This window comes from Falco cherrug, chromosome 15 (genome assembly GCF_023634085.1).
Source record: "Falco cherrug isolate bFalChe1 chromosome 15, bFalChe1.pri, whole genome shotgun sequence".
NCBI classification, from domain to species: Eukaryota; Metazoa; Chordata; class Aves; order Falconiformes; family Falconidae; genus Falco; species Falco cherrug.
This window is the reverse complement of record NC_073711.1, coordinates 16,894,490-16,919,662: the sequence shown is the minus strand read 5'-3', so window position 1 is coordinate 16,919,662 and position 25,173 is coordinate 16,894,490. Positions and strand designations below refer to the sequence as shown.

General features: G+C 48.4%; 1 protein-coding gene across 12 annotated transcripts in view; it reads left to right on the top strand.

Annotated features, from left to right (window-relative positions):
* Positions 1–25,173, top strand: part of ATP11C (ATPase phospholipid transporting 11C) — a 60,469-nt gene that overhangs the window by 4,014 nt on the left and 31,282 nt on the right. For 6 of the 12 annotated variants that reach the window (XM_055727143.1, XM_055727147.1, XM_055727144.1 and 3 more), the window contains exons 2-6: positions 14,606–14,725; positions 16,545–16,695; positions 20,881–20,961; positions 21,962–22,069; positions 22,689–22,817. In XM_055727143.1, the coding sequence (XP_055583118.1) occupies positions 14,606–14,725; positions 16,545–16,695; positions 20,881–20,961; positions 21,962–22,069; positions 22,689–22,817 (589 nt within the window). Of the gene's footprint in view, positions 1–5,718; positions 5,770–8,499; positions 8,653–14,605; positions 14,726–16,544; positions 16,696–20,880; positions 20,962–21,961; positions 22,070–22,688; positions 22,818–25,173 lie in introns of those variants that run through there. The other 6 variants (XM_055727145.1, XM_027800899.2, XM_027800896.2 and 3 more) reach the window with 6 other exon arrangements.

Below are 25,173 nucleotides of genomic sequence, written 5' to 3'. Positions count from 1 at the left end.
GAATGGTTTCTCTCATTAAAGTGCTTGCAAGTGTCACAAATTCCCTTTCCAAATCCTTGCTGTTCCCAAAACATTGGGGGGAATAATCCTGTCCCTGCAGGTGGGGGCTCATGAGCACAGGAGTGGTGCCTCATGTAGGGTTTGGGGCTCCGTTTGGGCTTTGCTGCAGTTTTGCAAAGCCCTTTTGGATGTTTTGAAGGTTGTCTCGTCCCAAGCATGCCCCAGCACCCCCACACCCTGGGGGGAGAGGCTGGTGCTGCCAGGGATGGGGGTCTGGGTGGCATGCCCCACCACAGGCAGAGCCATCAGCAAGATCAGTGTGTGGTGGTTTGTCCCCTCCTGTCCCTGAAGCCCTGCCTGGCCCCTTTGGGGAGGAGCAGAGGCAGGAGGGCGGCCTCGGAGAAGGCATGTGTGGGCTCAAGGGGCATGTGCTGGCAGCTGGAGAGATGGTTCAAGCCTGGGAAGGAGCGGGACAGGCGGGGATGCTGAGCCCTGTAGGGCAGGTTCTGCCTGGCACTGCGGGGAAAATACCCCCACTGAGACCTATTCAAATGGCAGAAAATGAGAAACGGCCCAAAGTCACTTTTTAGAAGGGAAATACATTCCCCGTTGGCAGTGGGGAGTAGGTGAGAAGGGGCAGGGGTGGATGGGGAGAGCCCCTGGGGCACACCAGGCAGTGCGGGGCTGGCCACTGCTGGCTGCTGCCCGCCCGGACCCTGCCCCACTCGTGGGGATGCTGGAGTGCGTTCTGCGGGAGATGTCAGAGTCTGGGGTGGAGGATACAGATTTACACTCCCGCCTGTAGTTTTTGCAGTAAATGTGTAATAAAGTCTATTTCAGGACACGGAGCACATCTGCGATTTTCTTTCACGCTTGCTTTTTTTTTTTTTCCTTAGAGAGTGTGAACCAAACATTACAGTGTGTGATTGCAGCTTCTGTTCTAATAAGAAAGAAGAGCATAGGTAGGAGTTGGAAGCCTTGAGGATTGCTTTTTTTGCTTTTACCCCAACCCAGCCATGTTAACACCTTGAGAGTGAGGCTGCGTGTCAAATACCTTGTATCTGACTGCAAGAAGCGCTTTACTTTCATTAATGTGACAAAAACCTATAAGCAGCAAAGGTTCGGGCTGGGGTGTCACTGTGACACTGGATGGCAGCTCTGCTTGGAGAAATCCCACACTTCAAAAGAGTGTGGATTTTTTAATGAAGTTACTTGAATTTTTCATGAATGTTGCTAGAATTTATTTTGTAATGTGTGTTTAACATGATAACAGCATTTCGTGTGCTCAGGGCCAGTTCCCCTAGAGCAGCCACAGGGAAGCCCGTGCTTGACCACAGAGCAGACAACGGAAGCTCAAACTGTGAACCTGGAGCTGCAAAGGCTCTTCCCTGGGGCTGCAATCCCTCATGGATGCCCTTACCCTGGAAAATGGCCACACAGGAGTTTCTGAAATTGCTGTAACTGTTTCTCTTTAACGTTGCAAAGCACTCTCCGAACGGTAGTCTTATTCCCAGAAATAACAGCCTTATTCCCAGAAATAGCTCAACCGTTTGGTTAAAAAGAAATAGAAATCAAACAAACCAGCCTTGGAGAAGCAGCTGCATGGAAATGTTCACATGTGCAGTTAAAGTTTGGAGAGGTTTGAAATTGCCAAGGAGGGAGTGGAAAGCACTGGTCAAACATTCATGATAAATGGTGCCGCCGGTTAAACCTGCGGTTTGCAGAAACTTTTCTGTGGAAGATAACACGTGTCTCGAGGCTGGATTTTATTCTTCAGTCGAAATGGTTTTTGTCTTCAGTTGGTATTTTGCTAAGAATAATAACGATTGTCTGGGCTGTGTGGGGAAGCTTCAGAGCTAAGCTGACTTGAGTTGCAGCTGAAGGCACGGCAATTTGCTTTGTAACAATAAAAATTGTAAAAGCAAACAGACCATCTATTAATAGCAAGCTTTTCAGACTTGCCTTTAATTTCATCCTGTTGCCTTTGGTTTAGGCACTTCCTTTCCAATTAAAACTGTTGCTTTCTGACTGTAACCGCTGATGTGCTCTCTAGTGAAGAGGTGGGGTTTTTGGTTGGGTTTTTCTTGATGTTAGTTAAAAGCAACGCTGGTCGAGTGTGTTAATGAAGTCTGTATGGCAGAAGAAGCCTTCACACCAAAATCAGTTGTTCTGCCAGTGACCGCGGTTTAGCAGTGTAGGTTGGGTCCCTGTGGGCATCTTCCTCCCGCCGTACCCAAGCTTGCATCTCTTACCTGCAGAGATATGCAACAGAAAAACAGACTTAGGCTGCTGATTCCTCAGGGCATGGGGCTCTGTGGGGGACTTTAACTTACTGTCCTTGCTGAGAAAATGCAGGGGTGGCCAAGTGAGGGGATGTCCCCTGTGACACATGTGGCCGAGATGTGCCCACAGGAGGAGCTGGCATTGCCACGGCAGGGGAAGGGAGTCACCGAGCTGCTTGGCATGGCTGGGGTGTCTGGGAAGGGTGAGTTCTCCAAGAAACATGGACATGGGGTGACTGAGTGCACTATTAACCTGCTTGCCTTTCCCTGAAAACGTTAGCTGGGGGATTTTTCAAGGGAGTTTCCTGTATTTAGTTGTGTGTAGGAGGCGGGTGCAGAGGCTGGAGGGCAACACGGAGGTTTTACTGCGCAGCTCCCCTGGCTTGGCCCAGGCTTCGGTGGCCTTCTGCCCAAAAGTGTCCCCCAGGTCCCCCGCCGAGCTGTGCCAGGGGGACTGGGCAGCAGCTCTGGTCCTGTGTGGTGACAGGCTATCCCGAGGTGATCTCAGGAAGTACCTTACCGGTGGGGTTAGACTGCAGTCTGCTTCTTGTTGCTCATCTCAGAAATATTTCTCTGCTTGCTGAGGTCTTATGTTGGGAGGGATGGGCTGGTTTTTGCCGAGCAGGTTTTACCAGTGCCATTTACCAGCGCTATACACAAGGTGTCATGGACTTCACCTCCTGTGCTCTCCCAGCCAGCAGACCTGCATCCAGACCATCTGTAGATGCTGCATGCTGCTGCAGGGGAGCCAGCAGAGCCCTGATACTCATCTCCTGCCCTGGCTCCCTCACCTCTTGCAAGTAGACAGGTGGGTTTTTTTCCCCCCTATTTTAGTTACCAAGCAATATTGAGGTTCGGTGGTGTTTTAGTTTTTTTTTTAGTGTTTACCCTTGTTTTCCTGGAGATTTTCAGCTTTCCCTAATTTACGGGGAGCTGGCAGCGAGCGCTGTGTGAAGGACACATCGGTGAGGCGTGCTGTGCTCGGACAGTGCCTTGCCTTTAGGGACACCATGCCAGTCAGAAAGCATGTCCTGCTCATTGGAAATGGATAATAAGGACACTGCTGCTCATGTTGCTGGTGATTGTAAGCCATTTCTATTATTTTTTCCTAATTATTAGATAATAATTTTCTTCTTGTAGTTTTGCTCTCCTGTGACCCCCTGCACCCTTTCCACCCGCTGGCTCTGCCACCACAAGGCAGCCCTGGCTGCTTTCGGTGTAATCATTGCACCGCAGTTTAATGAATTGCTTGGAATTATCCAACACCTGACCTCCAAGTTTCACCCGGGGTTTGCCTGAATTGGTTGACATGTGACTTAGGCAGTTAGTATTTTGCTTTTTGCAGTGAGCTTGTCTCCAAGAGTGGTGCATGGAGCTGCTATGTGGGTTGCCGTCACCCTTTCGTGGTAGGAAAGCGATGCCGGTACTGCCTGTGTGCCGCAGGGGATGGGCAGTAAGTGGCAGACGGTTTTAAAGCTTTAGTTTACTAACTTGCAGCCTGGGGAAATGATGAAACTTCCCTGTTTTAAAAGGTCTCCTCCGGCCCCTGCCCTTGCGCAGCTCCTGCCTGGCAGCAGAGTGGCTGTTGGGTCAGGAAAAACCTGTTCTGCCCAGAGGCTGCAGTGACTCCACTACATATTTTTATAGAAGTATTAAATATAAATGTGTGCAATATATATGCATTAAATATGCATGTATGCAATATATATAGATGCATTAAATATATATATATTTTTTATGAGCTCTTTCCCAGGTTTAGCCAAAATCCAGGGAGCTGCCGGCCAGCAGTTGGCACGAGGTGCCACTTTGATCAAGCTGCTTGCCCCCAGGTGGGGCATTGGGGCTGGCTGGGGAGAGGAACCGGTTGATGCCCTAGTGAAGGGCTCACTGGTGGAAGTGAAGCAGTCCTGGGTTGTGCTTTTCTTCCCCTCCATCATTTTTCATGCTCTCATAGGGACGCTTGCTGCCGTGGATGCTGCTCAGAACAAGTGCTCTGTAAAAACCCCTTGTAGTTCCTTCTGCAGTCCCTTCTGCGCATTTGCAGGATGTTCATGTCTCTTGCAGACACCTGTTGCATCTTGCTGACTCCAGTCATTTTTTATTTCCCAAAACTTTAGTCATTTTGTTTGAGATGTAATTCCAACCGAAGCCAATTTAGTCTAAAAGCATGCCTGCTCTTGACATCCAGCCATAATTGATAGTGTTTGTAGTTCAGAAACATTTGTCCTGCTCTCCTTAATGAAAGCTTAATGCACTTATTTTTGATCTGGCTGTTTGTAAAGGGCTTTTTGTTTTCCTCCTGCAGCAGAAGGGAGGTCTAGGCACCTGCAAGGCTGTCATAGCCAGGTATTTTGAGAGCAAATCGGGCTCGTTATTTTTGTTCACGACTCAAACAAGATTCCTGTTGACCTCCTTTGTGGCCTTAGATGTGCAGTGCTTCTCTGCGGGCTTTTTGCTGTGTGATTTCACCGGAATTCTGCAGGATCTATAGGTGGAAGGGCCCGTGGTCTGGCCCCAGCCTCGCTTTTGCAGGGCGGTGTGCTGAGGGCTTGAGTGCTGTGTATTTTCAAAGGGTCGGCAAGCAGTCTTTGTCTGGCCTCTCTTAAAGTGTGCTGTACACCTTAATAAGATTTTATAAGACTATGAAAGTGGGTAACAGAAGCAGCGCTCACTTGGTAGATGTAATTTGTTTGCAACGAATGCACTAATTTGCAAAATGAAGGGAACCTATTTTTTTTGTACAGTAAAGGATCTGGAAAGGCTGAACAAGATGTGCAACAGGCAAGACTAGACAATTTGAAGTGTTTCTTTGGTGTTGCAATCCAAGATCTTTTCAGCAGTAATAAAAATTAAGTACTGCTAGACGGCAGTGCTGCTGTGCTCGGCCACCTGAGTCTCAATTGGCTTAAGAGGAGAAAAAAAAAAATCAAAAATGTCACTGCTGGGAGATTAAATGTAGGGGAAAAAAATTCCACTTTGTGAGCAGCCCTGCCATCTTTTATTATGATTTCTTGTAATTCCTCCCCAGCATTTGCACAAAGTCAAGCAGCTGCTGCCTGTAGGGCTGTAGGGACCAGGGGTGATGTGAGGTCCTGAGCACTGCCTCGGGGCTGGGGGGGTTCAGGCTGCACTGGGGGCACCCGCTCAGCAGCACAGCAGCCCTGCTCTTACAGGCACTGCAAAGCCAAGCTTAAAATGCAAATTTTTTTATTTTTTTTTTGTGGCTCACAGGGTGGTGGTTGCATGCCAGTTTTGTTCCCTCTGAGTTGTGGAAGGTTTTTTGTTTTTTTTTTTAACTTCCTTGCAGCTCACTGTTCCTTATAAATGTTTGCTGAGGGAGGCAGCGCAGTAAAATTAGCTGCGATACCCAGAAGGCTGTCATCCTTGTATCAGCCAGATTAATGTGTGGAGTACATAATTTCTGTGGGGCGGCTTCTTCCAGTGCAGTTGAATGGATGGAAGTGGGACTTTCCACTTGACCATTCCGGTAAGTGCAGGGTGGGATGATCAGACATGCAGAAAGAGGAAACCTTGGGTAAAGGAGCTTGGCTTGGTAACTGAGAGCAGGAAAGCCTTATCTCAGTGCCCATCTACAGAAAGTGGCTGGTGGGATGGGGACGCCATGCGTTATCTCCTGGGGTGCTGCCCTGTTCTCCCACGTGGGATGGGCTCACTTCTGCAGCTGACCATGCCGGCATGGACTGCACCAAAACCCCTCTAGCACCAGCTCCAGCATCCCAGGGCTAGCTCAGACCTCTGCTCCATGTCCCTGTGGATAAGCGGATTTCCCTCCTGCTGCAGCCTCTGGACACCGGCGTTGCTCAGCGCAGGTGCTGGGTCAGCCCTGAGCAGCATGTGCTTTGCTGGAGCTGCTCTGCAGCTACTTCACCCAGCCCGGCAGGAACATGAGCCAAAAGGATTTCCTGAAGATAAACAGTTCTAGGCCACATGTTGAGGATTTCTCTCCTGACAGGGTGGATTGCACTGATCCAGGATCCTAGTGTTAACTTTGCCTGCAGCCCCAAGGATAAATCTGTTGGTTACATTTTGTTAGTTACTTTTTTTTTTCTGTTACTTTTACACAGCTTTTGCTTTTTTGGACTAAAAAAAAAATTAATTTGAACCAGTGTGAGCAAGCAGTATGGGGGTGCTGGGACCTTGGGTACCCATTGCAGGGGGTGAGGGCGCCCTGTGATGTGAGTGCGGGGCTTGGTCACCCTGTGCAGCCTGGACCTGCCCCCTCATCCCTCCTGCTGGCTCTTCTGTGGGAGTGTGAGAGCCTGCCTGGGGAGAAGCTTGCCCTGGGGGGATGCGGGCTGGGCCGGCCTGGGTACCAGCCCTTGCTTCTGGGTTGCTGCCGTGATGTACACCCTGGCAGGGGGGGTCTGCAGCCTCTGTCCTGGTGGGTGGGCAGCCGGGCAGGCTCGCTTCCCAGGGGAAAGGGAAGGAGCTGCTCTGGGAAACGGGCTTCTTGCCTGGCAGTTGGCAGCCTGGCTCTGAAATGCTAGGAAAACTTAAAAGGGGGCAAAGTGTCTGTAGGTGGAAGAGGTCAGAGTGATGTCTGGCCGAGCTGGGATGCATAACATAGTATTTAGGGTTTTTTTGTTTTGTTTTGTTTCTATAACTGAAGAGCTCAGGCTTTCAGAGGACCAGAAAGCAACGGGAAAACCAAAAATTATAGCTCTGCTGGCTGATGCAAGCACTGACAATTGCAAACTTAGAGGTTTTTTCCAGTTTGCGTTTACTTTAATTTTTGCCAGGGCAAATCACTGCTTGCTGCCCTGCTAAAATAGCTGCCGATGAGCGGACATATGTGCACAGCTTGAGCCGGGGGAAGGAGGGAGTAAGAGGTTTGAAGGCAGGAAGACCTCATTGTATTTGCTTTGTGACCTCTGCAAAACATTTGGCTCTTACTCAGAGTCCTTTTTTCTGTTCTCTAGTCTGAAGTATTCCTGTGAGCTTGAATTTTATATGCTAGCGGCATGCTGGTCAAACTTTTCTTTTGGACTGCCAAAAATAAAAATATGCTGCCTGTATTTCAAATTGAGTGACGGTTTCATCGCCCTGGCTGCCAGCAGGGCAGGGAAGTAGAGTTGAGATCCTGAAAACTTCCAAAAGTTGGTGTTTATGTTTGAACAGGAGCAACAGATTTTCCACAAAACAGCAGCGCTGAAGTAATGCAGTCCCAATTGATGTCTGCTAGCTTTGCTCTGGCGTTGGCTTTCTGCGTCGTACGTGAACCTGACTCTCTACAGAGCACTGCGGGGCTGAAGCTGTGGTTACGGATGGTGTGGCGTGTTTGCTGGGAAGATGCAGTGCTGCATGATTTGGGGTAGGCTGTCTCCAGATGGAAAAACACAAGCGACAAAACCAAAGCCCATAGCAAAAGAAGCTGGGCTGTCACCCCTGTGCACGGTGCTCCCCGAGTCCGGGAGAGGGCTGGGCTCTCCTGTAAATTTATTATCTGGGGGAAAAAAACCTGTTGTATTTCCTCTCTCCACCCTTCTTAAGTCTCAAGTAGCCTTTTCCCCTGTTCTCCCCGCCCTGCCGGGTCTCTCTGCTTTTATCGGTGGCTTTGTTGGCAAAATCAGCCTTTCCAGGAAACTCAGCCCGGGCTCTGCTGTTCTCCAGCCCACTGTCCTTGGTGAAGGTGACCTTCCTGCATGCCCATATGGTGAGACAGCACATTTTGGGGACAGAGGGGACACGAGGATGGGCTTTGGCCAGGGCCCTTTCATGTTGCTGGACGTACTTTGACTTGTGTTAAGGCTGGTGTCAATGATGCTTTGCTGGAGCACATCATCCAATGCTTTGTCATCCCCAGCAGGGACCAGGGATGAGGTCTGGGTGTTGAGCCCTATCAAGTGTTGACCATGGGTTTTCTTTTTTTAAAAAAGTATTGATCCTTTTCCCACGGCTCCTCTTTTGCTTGTTATTCTGCTTGGTCTGGGGGCTCGCATGTCTACCTCACTTCGGCTAGAGCCAGCCTGCCCCCCAGGGCACTCCTTCATGGTGCTGTCTTCTGTCTGGTTGAATTACCAGTAGGATCTTCAGTCTCAACAGAGGAGAAGGGATAATGGTTTAAATTTCAACCTTTTGCTTTCTTGAGGTACCGGCCTTCCCTCTTTGCTTAGGGATGAGCAGCAGAAGCCCTCTCCGGTGGGAAGTGAGTTTGGAGCGGTGCTCGTAGCCCTTCCTTTTGGACCTGTGGCCTTTCAGTATTTTAAATGTGATGTTGGTTTTTTTCCTGAGGACTGTGCATGTTATTGACCCATTCCCACAGGCGTATGGGAGAGTGGAGGGGTTGATCCCGATCGATGGAATTCTGTCTGTAAATCAGGAGAGCTGCCGAAAAATGTGGTCGGTGAGGGTAAGCATAGCCAAGCTGCTAAATTATTAAGGCTTTTCTCAAAGCATCACCTGTGCTTGCATAGAAACGACTAAGGATAAAGAATAATAGAAAAATTGGCAGGAAAAACTTTAATTAAAAATATATCGGTTGGGCAATGAGGCTGGTGTACCGAGCAGCTTTCTGAGGCTGCTGGGCAATTTGGGGAGGTTATGGTAAATTTACGGAGGCTTTTAAAAACTGTGGATGTGTTTTTCTTGGTTATTCTGGGGCTAAGTGCAATGGGAGGTAGAACAGGCTGTTTTGGGAGGTGGTGTTATTTTTGCAGGCTTTTTCTGTAAATCAGGTCGACTTCTCTACTGCTTTTATGATAAATGGAACAATATGGAAGTGATCAGAGTTTAAACTATTCATGAGATCTAAGCCAAGTAACGTGATTTAATCTTTCTTCTGCATATATTTAATATAAGCTGTGATTTCATTCAAATGTTTGAGCCTTGTACTTGTACTGTATAATTATCTCCGGTTTTAGCAGATGACTTCTTTCTTTTTTAAATGCCTGTGGTTTTTTATTAGATCTTTTTTCTAAGACTTATTTGTGTTTATTTTGTGGCTTGATGATATCTTCAGCAAACATGAAAGGAGGTTTTTTTGATTAGTTAGTTTTGGTTTAGGTGCTTTCTGAAACTAGTAAATAAAATGGTGGGCTTTTTTGTTTTTTGTTTTTTTTCTGGAAATGGGGCCAGCAGGTAGCGCAGACATTTGTTTTCCATATGGGTGATATAATTAAACACTGTGTTTTGCAGCTGCCCTAGAAATAGCCCACTTAGAGTGGCTCCTTGTCAACAGCGGCTGCAGAGTACAGGTTCACCTCTCCTGTTGAACTCCTAACTCCATTAATTTTTACCCAGGCTTGCTAATTTTTACCCAGGTTTGCAACTTTTATCAAGTGCCGGCCAGGTCCTGTACATGGTGCTGTGATGGACAGCCAGATATTTGGGAGGGTGGGTGGAGATGATGCTCTCCAGGGGGCGGGGTGGCGTGGCTGTTGTGCTGGGCCAGGGCATCCCTGTGGGAGAAGGGCACAGATGGGAAGGGGAAAGAGGCACAAAGGGAGGCTCACCCAAACCAGGGTGAAGGATCTGGGGAGCGCTGTGGGCTGCGAACATAATTCCACCATCTCTGTGTAATGCTTCAGCAGCTTCAAGTCATCAATGAAGTTGGGTCGTTAGTTGCATCCATGGGTATGTTTAGCCCTGGTCTGATGCCTTCACATCATGCCTGTTCCTAACTCCTCAAAGAAGAGTTTATAGCAAAATGCCAAGCCTCAGGTGACCTTCCGTGGGCATATTGATATGTGTAGATGGTCTTTTTGAATTTGGACAGCATAAGAAAATAGCCATTATTCCTAATGCCTTCTTTTCAGAACTGCTCTGTCTGGCAGTAAGTGGGCTTTATACAAAGCTGAAAGTATGGGAAGGTTGGGTTGCATCAAAATATTTAACAGAAATATGTTCTGTATCTGAATTTCACTGTGGTACGAGGAAGGCTGTACTGCAGCAGCACCGTGCCCCGCCGTGCGTGCAGCAGAGCGTGCGTGTCCGCATCGGTGGCGACAGTGTGGTTATTTATTACTGCAGCCTGGGCACCTGGTCCTGCCCGAGGTGGGAAGCGGGGATAGATAGTGAGCTGCCAGCTTGGAAAGATGCTCCTGGCAGAACAGCTTCGCTAGCCTCATCTTTATCTCCTATGATTTGTGTTTGTCTGGCTGTTGTCTTCCAGCTGAGCTCCTTCAGGAGCAATCTGGTTTGGATGCTTTGCTGAAAGATTAACTCGCTGATGGGCTTGGTTAGGTGCTGGAGGAGAGGAACAGGAGCCCTGAGTGAAGCTTGGAATGCTGCAGGACAGACCTGCATTTCTGGTGCTGGTGTTCAAATAATGCAAACAGGATAGTGGCTCTTCTCAAAAATACCTCCTTCCCTCCCTCCTCTCGATTCCTGGGGTGTGCGGTGTGCCCCAGGGTGCCGTGTCTGCCAGCTTCTGGGAGCTCTTCTGGGTTGCTGGGGCAGGGGATGGCAGAGAGGGGACTGGGGTGGCCTGCCAGCATCCCCAGATCCTCATGGTTTGGTGGGGGGATGCAGCGCAGCTTCCCACGGTGCGGTCCCGAGGCCAGCCTGACACCGCTGATCCCTACCGATAGCTCTGGCTCTCCCAGCGCTCCTGCGAGCATCGCGCCTCAGGCAGAGGGAGGTGATACAGTGCATATGGGGGGAATGCAATTGTTTATGTTCTTAAATAATCCTTTTGTCAGGCTTGGCTCTAAACAGCAGCAAGAACTCTGGCTTTTGCTTACACCAGCTGACGCCTGCGCTGTGGACCATGGGCTTTACAAAACCCCACCAGGCAGCGAGGCAGCTGTTTGAATTGTTTCCAAGTAATATTTTCTTTTTTTTTTTTCCATCAGAATTAAAATTTTTGATGAAAGGCGGCTGGGAAAAGTCATCTAAATCCTCTCTCTGCTAATCTGCATATTTTATAATTTTCCCAAAAGCCTGGCAGTTACTCCCTAAATCTCCTCTTAAGTCTCCGTTGAGAGCCGTTATTAAGACTTGGCAATCTATTAGCAGCCCAGCGAGCCATTGAAGGTGAGCGTGTCAAAATAAGAGCTTTTAATTGCCGAGCTGAGCCAATGCCTCTCACTGTGGGCATCGTCGTAGTGTGCGCTTGCTTTCTGGGAGGTGAAAAAAGAGAGAGACGTGGTATGAGGCCTTCCAGCTGCTTGTGTAGCTGCATGATGGTGTGACACCGTGGGGTGGTCAAGGGAATGGGAAATGAAATGCTGGGAGTGGTGGGAGTCCAGTTAGACCAGAGAGCGAGGACTTCTTCCTCTGCTGCCCCTGTGGAGGGCCCTGCTGCGGGGTTGCTGTCACCTTTGTAGGGGATGCTTCACAGAAAGAACTGAGGAGGAGCTGAGGGGTGACAGCCCGCCTAGGGCTTGGTGGGGATAACTCAGTGGGGCTTGGTCAGCTAGCACCCCACACCTGGGACTTGGGTTGTCTTCTGCTCTGGGGCTTCACATCCTCCAGGTTTCCCATGCCTAACTACAGATAGTCTTGCAGAGTAAAGACTTGCGTATATTTTTCCAGGAATGTTTTAACCAGAGCTTTTGTTGCTTCCATGCCCGATGCGTGTGTTCGGCAAACCCTCACCCTGTCCCTTTCCCACCGCCCTGCCGGCAGCGTTGGGGGAAGCTCTGCTTTCCTCCCGGTGCTGGACGGATGCTCACCAGGCACGCCTGGCTCCAGCCCCTGCCTGGGGACACGGTGGAGGCTTCAGCCTTGGGGACAGTCTGCCTCTGCTCCCCGGCGCTGGTGTGGATGACGGTTCTGCCTCTCGCTTCTGGGGTGCAGGCTGGCTGCCACCCCTGTAGCACGGCAGATTACAGCGGGGAGCCTTTCCTGGGTCTGGTTTCCAGCTGAGATGTGCTGATCGCTGCTGCAGGCGGTGGCGGCGAGGCTGGGAGGGCGCTGGGGTGGTGGCATTCAGCTTGGGGAGCCAGCCGTGCCCCGTGGGGGTGTGCACAGTGCCGGGGGGCGGGCGGGTGGGTGGGTGCTGCTGGCTCTGCGGCCGGGGGTGCAGGGACACCTGCAGTGGTGTGAGAAGCTTGCTTCTGCTCTACGTCAGCCGCTGGAGGTTTGAGGATGGCTGTAGCGAGAGTGGTCAGCACACCAAACTGGGTTTAGGCATGGTGTGAAAGCACTTCTTTAATTAAAGATGCTGCGGATACGGGTGAGGAACGGGGGAAGGAAGAGCTTCTGCTTTCTTCAGGTAGATCCCACTCCTGGTGCAACATCCATACAGTTGCTGCTGGTCCAGGTACATGAATAGGGCTGGCTCAGATTTTTATGTTTTAATGTTGTTTTGGGGGTGTGCATGTGTTGTTTTCACACTTTTCCCAAGCAGTAGTTAGTCGCGGGCCTTGCTGTCACAGTGTGGTTGTTTTCAGAGCACCTCTTCTCTAGCTGGGTTTTGCTTGCAGCTTGATGAGCTGCCTGCAGCCAGCCCTTCAGACAGCCGGGGTGCTGAGCTGGGTCCTGGGCACGCCAGGAGTGTCCGCTGGCGGCGGGCTGAGCCCACGCTGGGCAGCAGACACAGGATAGCAATTGGGCATTTTTGCACCGTCACTTGCCCTGGTGGGATTTGAAGGCAAGTAAGCTGTAAGGTTGAGGTTTAATGAGACTGAGTGGAGTAGGAGCAGTATCGGCTGGTGTTTTAGCAGCCCTGTTGCCTGCTAATGCCCTTGAACCGTGAACAGTGACGAATGTCTTCTCTGGTCATGTTTCAAAATCCAGAACTTTAACTCTAAAAAAACCTTAGCCTAGCCTAAGACCACTTCCCCCCCCCCCCCCCCCCCCCTCCACCGCATCCACTCTTAGTGGGCATTTCAAATTCACTTTATAATTTTAAGTTTGACCTTGCAAAACGCTTCCCAGTGCCATCCCAGTCTCTGGGCTTGGCCACCAGCAGCTGTGGCAGGCACACTTTGTTACCTGCAAGGTGGAACCTGGACAGGTTGAAAAGCTGATTTTTAAACTATTGCACATTTGCATATCTTTTAAAAATAAACTTTTCTCATCCACTGAGAATCTCGTGCGTGTGGAGCAGCCTGGAGCTGGAAGCTGGTGGGAACAGAGGCTGTGGTGTTGTCCCCTCCACCCAAGAGCCTTCCCCAGGGCTGTGGGGACCTGTGTTGCCGCTGCCTTGTCACCAGTTCACAGATGTTTTCAAACAAAGTGACAGAAAGTTGGAAATTTCATATTTAAGAGTTACGTTTAAGAGCACTGTTACTTTCAGTGTATTTGACTACCTTTTTTTCTAGGCACTATTTTAAAAGCTGTCTGTTGGATTGGAAGGATCTGTCTTTAATTTGCCAGGCACCAGGACCTCCCCTGGGAAGCCTGCAAGGGCTGTGGGGATGGGGGTCTCTGCTAGAGCCCCGTGTTGCCAGTCACAAGCATCTCTCATGACTTTGTGTAAGGGATGCTCTCCTCCCGTGGAGCTGCTCTGCTTCCCCTGTCTGAGTTGGTTCTGCTGCAGTTCCCCTCATCCTTCCCCGGGCCGCTGCGGAGCAGCGGGGCAGTCGCTGAGCCCCCGTTACGCCAGGTTAGCATTCACTTGTGACATCTCATTCTGCTTTAAAATACAACCCCAACAGGACAAGGTGGCATCCCCAACACCCTGCATGTCTTTTTGAGGAGTTTGCGATGTGCAACTGTCTGCTTCATTGTTTCTGGTTTTATTGGAGACTTTAAAATAGCAAAAGTATGCTTTTTTTTAAAGCTAAATCCCAAGTCTGCAGGCACCAGTGTGATCGTGAGATGTGTCAGGTGGACTTGAGGGTTTGACAGGAGAGCAAGTGTAAGGGAGGGTGCAGATTCCATCATCCTCTGTGGTGTCCTGGGTAGAGCCTGGAGCCACTGTACAAACCCAAGACGGAAGGATTCTCCAGGTTGGGACTAGGAAGAGATGTGTGGAAAATCAATTATATTCCTAATGAACTGAAGTGTTTGATAAAGGTGTATCCTTCAAGAAGGAAAAATTACCTGCAGCCTGCGCCCATCTGCCAGGCATGGGCAGCAGCCATCCTGCTTAGGGCAGGAGTGTGGGGGACGTGAGCGGTGACCTGTCCTGGTGGAGTGTGGGATGGGCTGTGGTCCTGGTGGGCCAGTGGCTGAGCAGCACTGAGGACCCCAGGTTGCAGGCTCGGCACTGCTTTGGGTTTGCTAAATGACCTTACATGTGCCTCTTCGTTCTCTGTGCTTTTGCTGGGGCAAAGAAGTGAATTTTTGAAGTTCCAGCTGCTTTATTTCCAATGAACAGCACTGTGCTTTCAGAAGCTGGAAGCTATTAATATAAATATTTGACTTCTTTTGAGCTAAAAGCTAATTTTTCCCTTTCCTGGTTGCCCCAACAGTGTGCTGGGGAAGAGAAGCGGGTCGGTACACGCACCGTGGTGGTGGGGCACCGTCCAGTTTCGGAAACAGATGCATACGTGGCACAGAAGTTCTGCGACAACAGGATTGTCTCCTCCAAGGTGAGCTTGCTCCGCTTGTCCAGGTGCATCGTGCACATGTATTCCCTGCTCGTACGTTCACCCTGGCTTTATTTGATGGTTGTTCTTGAAAGTGAGAACCTCTGAATTCCTCAAGGATGGATGTAAAGGTCCCTTTGCATGCGGAGGTCCATACCTCACGCCCCAGCTCCAGTCTCACTGTTAGGCTCTCTTTCTTCCTATCAGTCCAGTGGGGGTGCGTACAAGTTCCTTTCTTCTAGGCTGGATGTGAGGAAAGCACATGGATGTGTCATTGTTGAGGGGGGGGTGTTTGTAGTTTTTTGGATTCGGTTTGCTTTGTTTTCTGGCATTCCCTTTGGGAAGAAAGGACAGGTTAAGCGTAATATGGCGTGAGGCAACAGCAACTCGGATTTGCAAACGGGAGCGGGGATTATTTTATAAATGGAGAGAAAAATACTATTCCCCTATTTTTAATTTTTTTTTTGTTTTGTTCTTGTTCCATGGGATTTTTCTCTCTTGAGATAGGACAAAAATAACCATGCTCTGTTTATCCCTTTGGATGAAAGGGGAAACATTCATACTGTATTAATGCAGCTTTTGTTTATGGTGGAAAACTGCATGACACCCATCTGCCTTCTGCTTAGCTTTTTTCCGTGACATTTATGAAGTTGTTCCGAAAGAATTGAAGCAGATTCCAGTAAAATATCAAACAAGTGGCATCCCATATTGTCAGCACAGCTGGATACATAACACATTGGTTAGGATTCATGATGCTCAGCATAGTTAGGCTTTGGTCTTACTTCACTTGAGCTGTAAGGGGGTTTTTCCCCTCTTTTTTTTTTTTTTTTTTTTTATACAGCTTGGGTCTTATATGATTTTATATGCCTGTGCTGTCTGACTTTATATTGGGGAAAAGTTTTAAGTCTAGCTGTGCTTGATTTGTGTGGCATTCCCGTTGACGTTTCCCTGGCATGCAAGAGGGTCCTTCAGAGAGGACACCTTCCTCATTTCTGTTCCTTTTCCTCTCCGACAAATGGTTTGTTTTAGCACTAATTTTAAATCTACCCTGATTTATTTTCGAATATTGTGTCCTTGCTCTCTTTTCCCATTTATATTTGCTAGACAGGGAGTGTTCTTACCTGACTAGTCTGTTTTTGTAATTAAGTGGACATTGGACTTGGCTGCTTTATTATTCTTTTTTTATTCAAGGCAGACTGAAAGATCAGATATTAGACCCTTTATTTTCCATGTTGTTCTTAAATTCTACATGTTTTCCAAAGTAAATGATTTGGCAGCCTTTTTAAAATGGTAATGAAGCACAACCTAATAACAAACTTGTATTGGGAACATGGCTTTTTTTTTAACAGAAGAAGCTGGTTATTGTAATTTGTTTGGAAAAAAATATAAATCGCTGCACTGTGCATTGTGTTTTCATGAAATCACGTCTCTGCAAATGCCTGTCTAGAAGTTGTCTGCTGAAACAGAGCCTGTTGTTTTTATCTTATTTTACCCTTTTACCGTCTTCAGCCATGTAGGTGGGTTATCTTGACCAAAGAGAAATAGTCGCCGATTTTAAAGCAAAGAAACAAACCCTCCCATGTAGCTGTGAGACACTTGCAGGTGTTCAATGAACGAGTGGAGAGAGACGGAGCTCGGAGGTGAAGCAGGAGCTCAGTGGCATCTCAGCACCCAGCTGCACTGTGCCCCTGGTTTTAAAGCAGGGACCTGGATCTCTGCTGGGAGCACGCCAGGGCTGCTCAGGCAGCTCGCTGGGGTGCTCCTTGCTGGGTTCGAGGGAAAATGCCTTTCTTATTTGGTGCACATGCTTCCCATGTTGTAGCTCTAGTCCCCAGTCAGCGTGGTGCCTCGGTCTGTCGGTGAGCCTCCCTCTCTCCCCGCAGTACACCCTCTGGAACTTCCTCCCGAAGAACCTTTTTGAGCAGTTTAGAAGAATTGCCAACTTCTACTTCCTCATCATCTTCCTCGTGCAGGTAAGAGCTTTGATGCGGAGGGTGGGTTTTATTTACGTACTGATGGTAGACACAGCTTGAACAAGAACTGAGGTTCAGAACTGGTTCTGTTGCTGCTTATAAGTGGTTTGTTGTTGGAAGCTGTGTTATAATTCTGGTACACCACCCAGGGCATAAGAACAATTAAAATATTTGGGCCTGTGGCATGTGAATGACTGCTGAAACAATTAAAAAAGCATTTTAACTCTTTAACCATTAACATCAGTCAACTGGTGAAAATATGTTTGGTGCTACAGAACTGAGATCTAGTTTTTTGTCACCTTTACTTCTGCTGTTACATAGCTGAATTTTCCCAAGTTATAAGATACTTGTATATCTTAGTTTTAGCGAGTTTCAAGGCAAGCAGGATAAGAGAGGCCGGACTGAGGAATATTCAGAGGGTGCACCACATAGGCTTTGGGAACATGAAGCTTCAGGAAGCTGCTCTGCACAGACAAAATAGCAAACTTTATACATGGGCAAACTTCTTCTGCTCTGCTTTGTGGCTTTGGTTAAGGAGCAGATCTGAATACTCATTTTCTATTCTGTCAACCAAGAAAAGCAGGCTGTCAAAATGCATTGGGGCGAAGGGAGTTTGGGAGAATCGCTGCAGTGCATTTATTCGCCTTATAAATCCTCAGCCTGGGGCTCGGCAGACAGCCTGCCCTAGGGCTGAAAATAGGCATCAAAACTCTGCCCCCGCACATTAAATGTTGCTGTGCAGCTACGGCAAACAGCCTGCTGTTAGATGACTTCTCCGGGGTTTTGGTGGTTCAGGTCTGGGGTATCACTCTTTTTAGGCTGCGTGTTTAAAAGACGAGTGCCTGAAATGTTTTATCCTTACAGTAAAAGTTACGATTTGTAGTCATTTTGGTGGCTGCTGCAGAAATGGGGGATCCCAAGATAACGGCAGTTGATGGCTCCTCCTGGCAGTGTTACATGAAAGGCCAATTTACCCCGGCATCAGCTGGCTCGCCTCCATCTCTTGATTTCGCTGGCGTTGCTCCATTTTGTCAGACTGAATTTGTAATTTGCCTTGAACTGAAGTGATGCCCTGGAGTCGGGATGTCCTTTTTGTGTAGTTGGCCACTTAGTGATGCGGTATTACATTTTTATCTATTGAACCCCTGGCTATGGAGAACATGGGATATTCTTGATTATACTTAAAAAAAAACATTGCAGTTTAGCTACTTTACACATTTTAGGCACAGGTGTATGCAGGTGAGGGAACAGACTGGCTGTTTCTCCTTGGTTTTATTCTGTTAGCACCTCTGAAATAAGGGAGCAACACTCGTGCTCTTTTTATTAGACGAAGAACAAACGCAACTGAACAAAACCCGACCTGACAGCGCTAATATACTTGCTGCTGTATAGAGTAACCGACTGCCCCCGGGCACTTGTTGTTCTGGAGATGTCACTTGCCTTAAAAAAGCATTCAGGGCTACTCCATTCATTTAAAATCCCAAGGGTTATACCTTGATAAGTGGCATCTATAGCTTAAATGTTGGTGCTTATCTTTACATTACTTCAAATTAATGGAATTGCCCTATGTGCTGCATGAGGAGTGAAGCATCCCGGCGCTTGGGGAATTGCCTGGTGCCCCTGCTCTACCTGCTGCTGAAACCCTTTATCAAAATGTCTGTTCCTCCAAATTCCGCTCTTGTTTTGGAGAGAGAAAATACCTGTATTAAATGTAGCACACATATTAGAACACTAACAGGATACAAATAGCTGTTTCTTTGGGTCGTCTGTTGCAACACTCAAAGGAAACTGAGTAAACTCCTGATGGAAAGGACTGGCCCAGGGTAAACATAGTCCAAGTGTGTTTGTAGACAGGCCAAGCTGATGGATGTAAGTTAATTTAGGAGGTTCCAGGAATGAAAAATGTCCCTTTTGATTGATGGAGGTGACTTCTGTACTGTGGTCTTCAGTCTCCTAAACAATGAGTTAGGAAGAAGCCATTAAGTAACAGGAGGATTTTGTCACTCTTTAAGTGGATCCAAATTAAACTGTTTAAGTCCTAAACCAGCTCAAAAATAGCTTCAAAGGAATCTGCCTTTGATGTTCTGGCTCGTTGCTCGTGTGTCCTTCAGCTTTCCACCAGCCATGAATGGGAAGAGCAGTATCCAGCCATGGGATGTGCGGGGAGTGCCTTCTCCAAATACATAAATGAGTTATCCCGGGGACTTCATCTAATATTTGCATTCATACATCTATAGTACAGCATTTGTGTGGACAGAAGTCGTATGATTTGTTTAAACAAACTCAATGCAACTACATCTTGCCCACTGCAGAAAACTGCTGCTGGGCAGCAGGAGGTCCTCTCCCGTGCCCTTCTCAGCTAAAAGCCAAAGTTCCTCTTGTATTCCCAGGATCTGTCAGGTTTTTGCAAGAGAACTGTTGGCTGACCAGCCTAAAGTGCAATGATGCCACCCCAGTGCATGGCCGTCCCACGTGCTGCATGTCCTTGTGACGCTTGGCACCACCATCACTCAAGGTTGTTCCTCCAAGGTCTGATTTCTGCCAGGCTTTCTGCTTGTAAACATTTTACACCCATTTGATTGAGCCGGGGCTTTGTGTCCCTGGAAATATTTGTTGTGTTTATCTTGGTTTACCCTCATGCCCCTTAACTCGTACACCACTTACCTGGCTGCTGCTTGCGGCATATCTCTTCCACTTGGATACCTTCTGGCTCTTCTCTCTCTGGGTCCGGTACTGCAGGGTAATATTTCAGAGTTAAAAATTTCCACGTAGCTTCCAGCCGGTAAGAGCAGTCCTGTCCTTAATGCAGCATTTTACGGGCAGCCTGAAACAATAAATATACAGATGCTGCTGGTGAGCGTGCCAGGGAAGCGCAAACAAGCGGAGGGAAACAGAGTCCCTTTGTGGGGACACAAAGCCTTTCTGCTGAGCTTCCCTGTCCCTTTTGTCACAAGCTTCACCATCTGCCTCTCCTGCTCTGGGCACAGCAGGAAAAGCTGCCGGTGGTGTGTGCCGTGGTTTGGAAGGTGGGGCAGGGCTGTAGCTTGTCCTACTCTTACGTTATTCCGTCCCGGTTACGAACCTGTCCTGCCGTTCTTGCCCCTCGGGCCAAGCCATGGCACAGTTGATGAACGATGGAAGGGGCTTGGTCTTTGCCGCGGTGCTGGCTGGAGCACCGCACTGAGCTTGGGAAGGATCCAGCCGTCCCCCTGAGGCCCTCAGTCGGTCGCTGTGCTCGAGTCGTGCTCTGAGCTCCAGATCTGAGAGTTTAAAGACAAAGTATGGATTTCTGTTCTATTTAAATATTCCTGTTCCGTTATGCAATGTATTTTATAGGTAATTTGGGCTGATGCCTGTTACTTTTAACCTCGGAGTGTCAGTGGCTCAGGGCGACTGGTACTGGTCTCCCTCTTACAACCGGCTGCGTTTTAGGGTTCAGATGTGCCCAGTCTTCATGCCAAGGAGGAGAAGCACCCCTCCTGTGGCTTAGTGGGAGACGAGGGTGGATTTTCCTGTGCTTCAGAAATGCATGAAGCAAACTCCGTCTCAAGACGAGGAAGAACTTCTTTACCGTGAGGGAGACATCCCCAGGACAGGCTGCCCAGAGAGGCTGTGCAGTCTCCTTCTCTGGGGACATTCACACCCGCCTGGACGTGACTCTGTGCAACCTGCCCCAGGTGACCCTGCTTTAGCAGGGGGGGACTAGGTGATCTCCAGGGGTCCCTTCCAATGCCAGCTGTTCTGTGATTCTGTGCTGCTGCCTCTGCCCCACTCCCCTCCCCTGCCTCGGTCCTCTCCAGCACACCCCGTGGTGGGAGCAGGCTTGCTGGCACCCGCACCGTGAGTAGTTGCGTTTATACAGCCTGTCCCCAGCAGCCCATTCATCCAGGCTTTTGTTTCCCACTAGAGCAAGGTCAGACTTAGGCTGTGAGCTACTTCTGATAGGGATTTTCCCACCTGAGGACATCCCATGGTACTCGGGAGGAGGTGGTGTAGTCCCCTCATGATGGAGGAGAGCACTCCGGGGGATGCCTGTGCTGGTCATTCTCGTGTGCCCCTTCCTCCCCTGCTGGCCTGTGCCTTACCCCCGGTGGGATGAGCACCCTTTTGCCCCCGTTACCAGAGTTTTTGATTCTTCTGCTGCCTGGAAGCCAGTTGTCAGCAGTGCATTTTTTCTCTCTGCAGGTGATAGTGGACACCCCAACCAGCCCGGTGACAAGCGGCCTCCCGCTCTTCTTTGTCATCACTGTCACAGCTATCAAACAGGTACAGGTGTCAGCGTGGGGGGAGGAAGATGCTCTTTAAGACATGCAGTAGCGAAAATGATGAGCGTGTATCTGAATATACTCAAAAGTCACCAAAATGGGCTGGTAGGTTTGGTGAAGCCCTCTCAGAAGGTGAGACATGTACTGGTGCTTTTCAAGAGAGGCTGCATGTTGAGTGTGGTTATTTATTGCTCTCTCTTTTTTTGACAATGTAAAGCATCTCTATATCTACCGTTGTAAGCAAGCCACGAGGGTCAGTAAAGGTTACTACTGTAGTTCTGGCTTTACTTGAATTTTTCTTCTCTTTTTAGAAATGCTGTCTGAGTCTTCGCAGAGATGTGCTCCAAATATAGCTCACACTCTGCTCTGGTGTTGGTAAATGGAAAGGACAGGTTCTGTTCAACCACTCAGCTAGCCGTGAAAATATGCACTTCTCATCTTCTTGCGGTGTTAAAAGCCCTTCCTCCCATCGTACGCACATGTGCCATTTAAAATTTCCTCTACAGAAGGATTGAATAATAAAAGAAGTTTCTTCTTCAGGGGCCAGAAAGGGAGTGCTAGAGTAAAAGCCATCTGCTTCAAATCTGAATGTTTTATTCTTTCAGTAAAGACTGAAGAGGAAGAGTCTCATCCTGCGTTACCATAGGAAAGAGTTGCGGGGTGCTAAGGGTATTAGTCATATTATCAGCCACTTCTTGCCAACGCTGAGAATAATAGAAACATGTTACAGTAGTTCAGCTGCTTGTTGCATGCGCTGCATATAGATTATTTTTGTGTGTTATTTTAATTGGTTATGAATCTGTCAAATATGCATATGAAGTTTTTAAAATAAATTGATTCATCCTGAGCTATTCTGGTTGATGTTTTGTCAGGCATGAAGGAGTTCTAAGGACTGCTTAATTTATTCATTTTTTAAACCTGTCCCTATCTCTGTCCCTACTCTTTCTCTTTCGGTAATTTACTGCGTTACGAGTTTGTGTTGCCTGTATTTGTGTGCTCAGGGATATGAGGACTGGCTGAGGCACAGAGCTGACAACGAAGTGAACAAAAGCAATGTCTTCATTGTCGAAAACGCAAAGCAAGTGCAGAAGGAGAGTGAGAAAATCAAGGTAACTGTTAACAGAGAACTTGCGTGTGGTTATCGCTGAAGCCGATGGGAACACGGGGTATGTGGTAAGGAGACAAGAGCAGGGGAGGAGCTATGTACTGCGGTTAGAGCTGCCCCAGTGAGCTCGCTTTCAGATGAGATGCTCTGAGAGTCGTTCCTGGTTAAGGAGTGATGCTGCTGCTTTTTTTTTTTTATTGCTTTTGAAAAGCTGTCTTGCAAAAGCCATACCAGGGCTGACAACTGACAGATCTGTCAGCATTTTGCAGTTCTCCAGGACAGGCAGTCCTCTTCTATTTCCAAATCTCCCAAGGACACCAGGAAAGTACGCTTAGCTTTGACGTTAATTTATCACACTGCACTTCAGACAAGTACAGTCTCTTGCTCCATCGAGATTTAGCAGAGACATAAATACTAACCATGCCATGTGGGCACTGGGAGTTGGTGCCGGGCTGGATCAACCCTTTGGGCTGTGGAGTGATGCTCAGGGACCTGTGCACCTCCTGAAGCCTGCTTTCCCTTTTAGCCAAGACGCTCTCTGCTAGGCTTTGAGAGAAGCTAAATCTGTGACTATCTAATAACAACTGAGAGGGCTTTTCATGTAGATGTTTCCTTTCTTCCAGGTTGGAGACATAGTAGAAGTGAAAGCGGATGAGACCTTCCCCTGTGACTTGATATTTTTGGCCTCCAGCAGCACTGATGGGACCTGTTACGTCACTACAGCGAGTCTCGATGGCGAGTCCAATTTCAAGGTGACGGGGATGGATGGGGCAGTGCTCAGGGGTACTTGGATGCCTGGAGCTACCACTAAAGCCAGTGCTTGAACGGGGTGGGATGTGCTTAACTGGAGGATGCTCCTGCAGAGCCGATCCCCGTGGCTGTATTTAACAGCTCTTCCCTCTGTCTGCTCCCAGTGCATGGGTGCAGGGGGCATGGAAGCCCTCTGGGGATTGTTTGTTTCCACTTTGTCTCCCAACAGCCATTTCTACTGGCGCTGCCCCACATTGTATCGATGTTTATTGATACGGCTTTGCTGTTTTATTGCCCATTGTGGGAAAGTGGTAGTGCTTTCCTGCTCCAGCTGCACATTGCGAGGTCTGGTGCATTAGTAAAACAGTGCCTGCAGCTGCTTTGGCTCCCTTTCCAGTACCTGCTGACGTGTCTGTTACTAAACTGAGTTTTTCCAGTGAGACTGGGGACTTTTTGAGGCAGTATGTCTACATTAATTTGGGGATTTTTTCACTTGCATGAGAAAAACATTGCTTCTGTTTTTTGGGTTTTTTTCACCTTTTCCCTGAATCAAGCAGTGAAATTTAATACTAGTCTTGCTCAAGGTGAATCTCCAGTTTATTTTCTTTCTTCATTCACACACCCCAAACTAGGGAAAGAAACAGCAACAACAACAGGAAAACTTATATGCATCAGAAGACATAAACATTTGTTTGCACTTGTGTTTGATAAATATTTATACAAATAGCAGCAACTGCAATAGTAAGACTGGAAGGTCCTTTCAGATGACATGATTCATTCCAGCACACTCTGAAGTCAGTGGGATGCCATTGGTAATCTGGTCTGTATTGTATGGGCTCTGTGGCTCGTCTTTTTACGGGTGGCTGTTAATCGGTACTGGAAATCTTGTGTAGGAGCTGATGCAGTGCTGGTACACCGTACTGGTTCCACTAGTGAGGAGGAGTGGAGCTTTGAAGTGGCTTGAGGCTAAAAATAGATAACCATGTTAAACAGGCAATTGCTTCTTTGTGTCAGGTGTATTATATGCATGAGTTCACATAACTTTTGCAGAGTCTTGGCTCTTACTAACTTTTGAAGTCTGTAAGTGCAATGCTGAATTTCTATATTGAGCACTGTGGTGTGTTTTTCTTGTTTTCTGGGTTCCTGTAGGTGACTGGGAGCCGTCTCCTGTTTCTTGATGAGATGAAGATGAGTTTGAAAGGGGGAGAAGGAGTAGAAAAGCAAGTGGTGATTGGGGATATGGGTCTGACATTAGGAACCAGGGTTTGCTGCAAAAGGAGGGCGAGGGGAGCACATTCAGGTACCCACAGAACCTCATCTGCACTTCTGGTATTTGGGGCATGTCAGGTCAAGGTATGGGAAAGATGCCTGGTTAAGTGAAAGTGGAGCAGAACCACGAAGGCGATTTTGTCAGGGCTCTGTCTTTGAAGTATGCATCTTTGGTCATAGGTATCTAAAAGAACATGTGCTTTCTAAGTGTGCTAAAGGACTGAGGATGTAAAGATCGTGGAACTGATTAGGAGGCAGCTTTGAAGGGTCACTCAGTAATTGCACAGTGTCCATGGTGACAGGAGCAGTGGATGCAAAACCCCGCGCAAGGGTTGGGTTTGGTACTGGGCACTGCAGGAAGTTTTGAGCTGTTTCACAAAAGCTGTGATTTATACCAGAGGTGTGTATGTGTTTGTGTGTCTGCTTTCAATACGAAAAGCCAGGCAGGCTACCAAAATGACATGAAGGTGGGTATTTATAATGTCGTGACTGCAGCATGTGTAACGTAACAGTTCCTCCCGGGATGTGCAAGGAGGGGAATGCAAATGTAAGGAGTGGAGGAAGCTTTTTAATGAATTTGTTTATGAAGATGGATTGAGGCAGCTTGCTGAGCAGCCTGCCGTGACTTGGAGCTCTGAGCAGCTCCTATAAATAGAGCCTGGAAGGCAGCGAGCAGATCCTTCACGGTTTCCAGTTAATTGTGAGAGATGAACCTTTGCAGCAGCAGCTGCTAAAAATAGTTTGGAGTCTGCCAGCACTCCGACTGATCCCTGGGCGCTGGAGCTGGTGTCTAATTACCTTCAGGAGCGGGCAGGCAGGTGGTCCCCGGGAGCCCCTTTGCCCTGGAGGCACCTGCAGCACCCCCCCACCCCACCCCAGCCGGGGTGGCAGCAAGTCCCTGCAGAGAAGCCAAAGATGCTCTGCTTTTGGTGCACACCTTACTGAACAAACATACAGCAGCTCCTTCCTGCTCTGGTTTCTCTTAAGCTTATTGACTTCAGTCTTTCGCTGAGAGATGCTTCAGCTGCTGTGTGGGAGCAGGGCGAGGGCTTGGGTGAGCTGCTGGTGCTGACAAGCCTTTGCACAGTG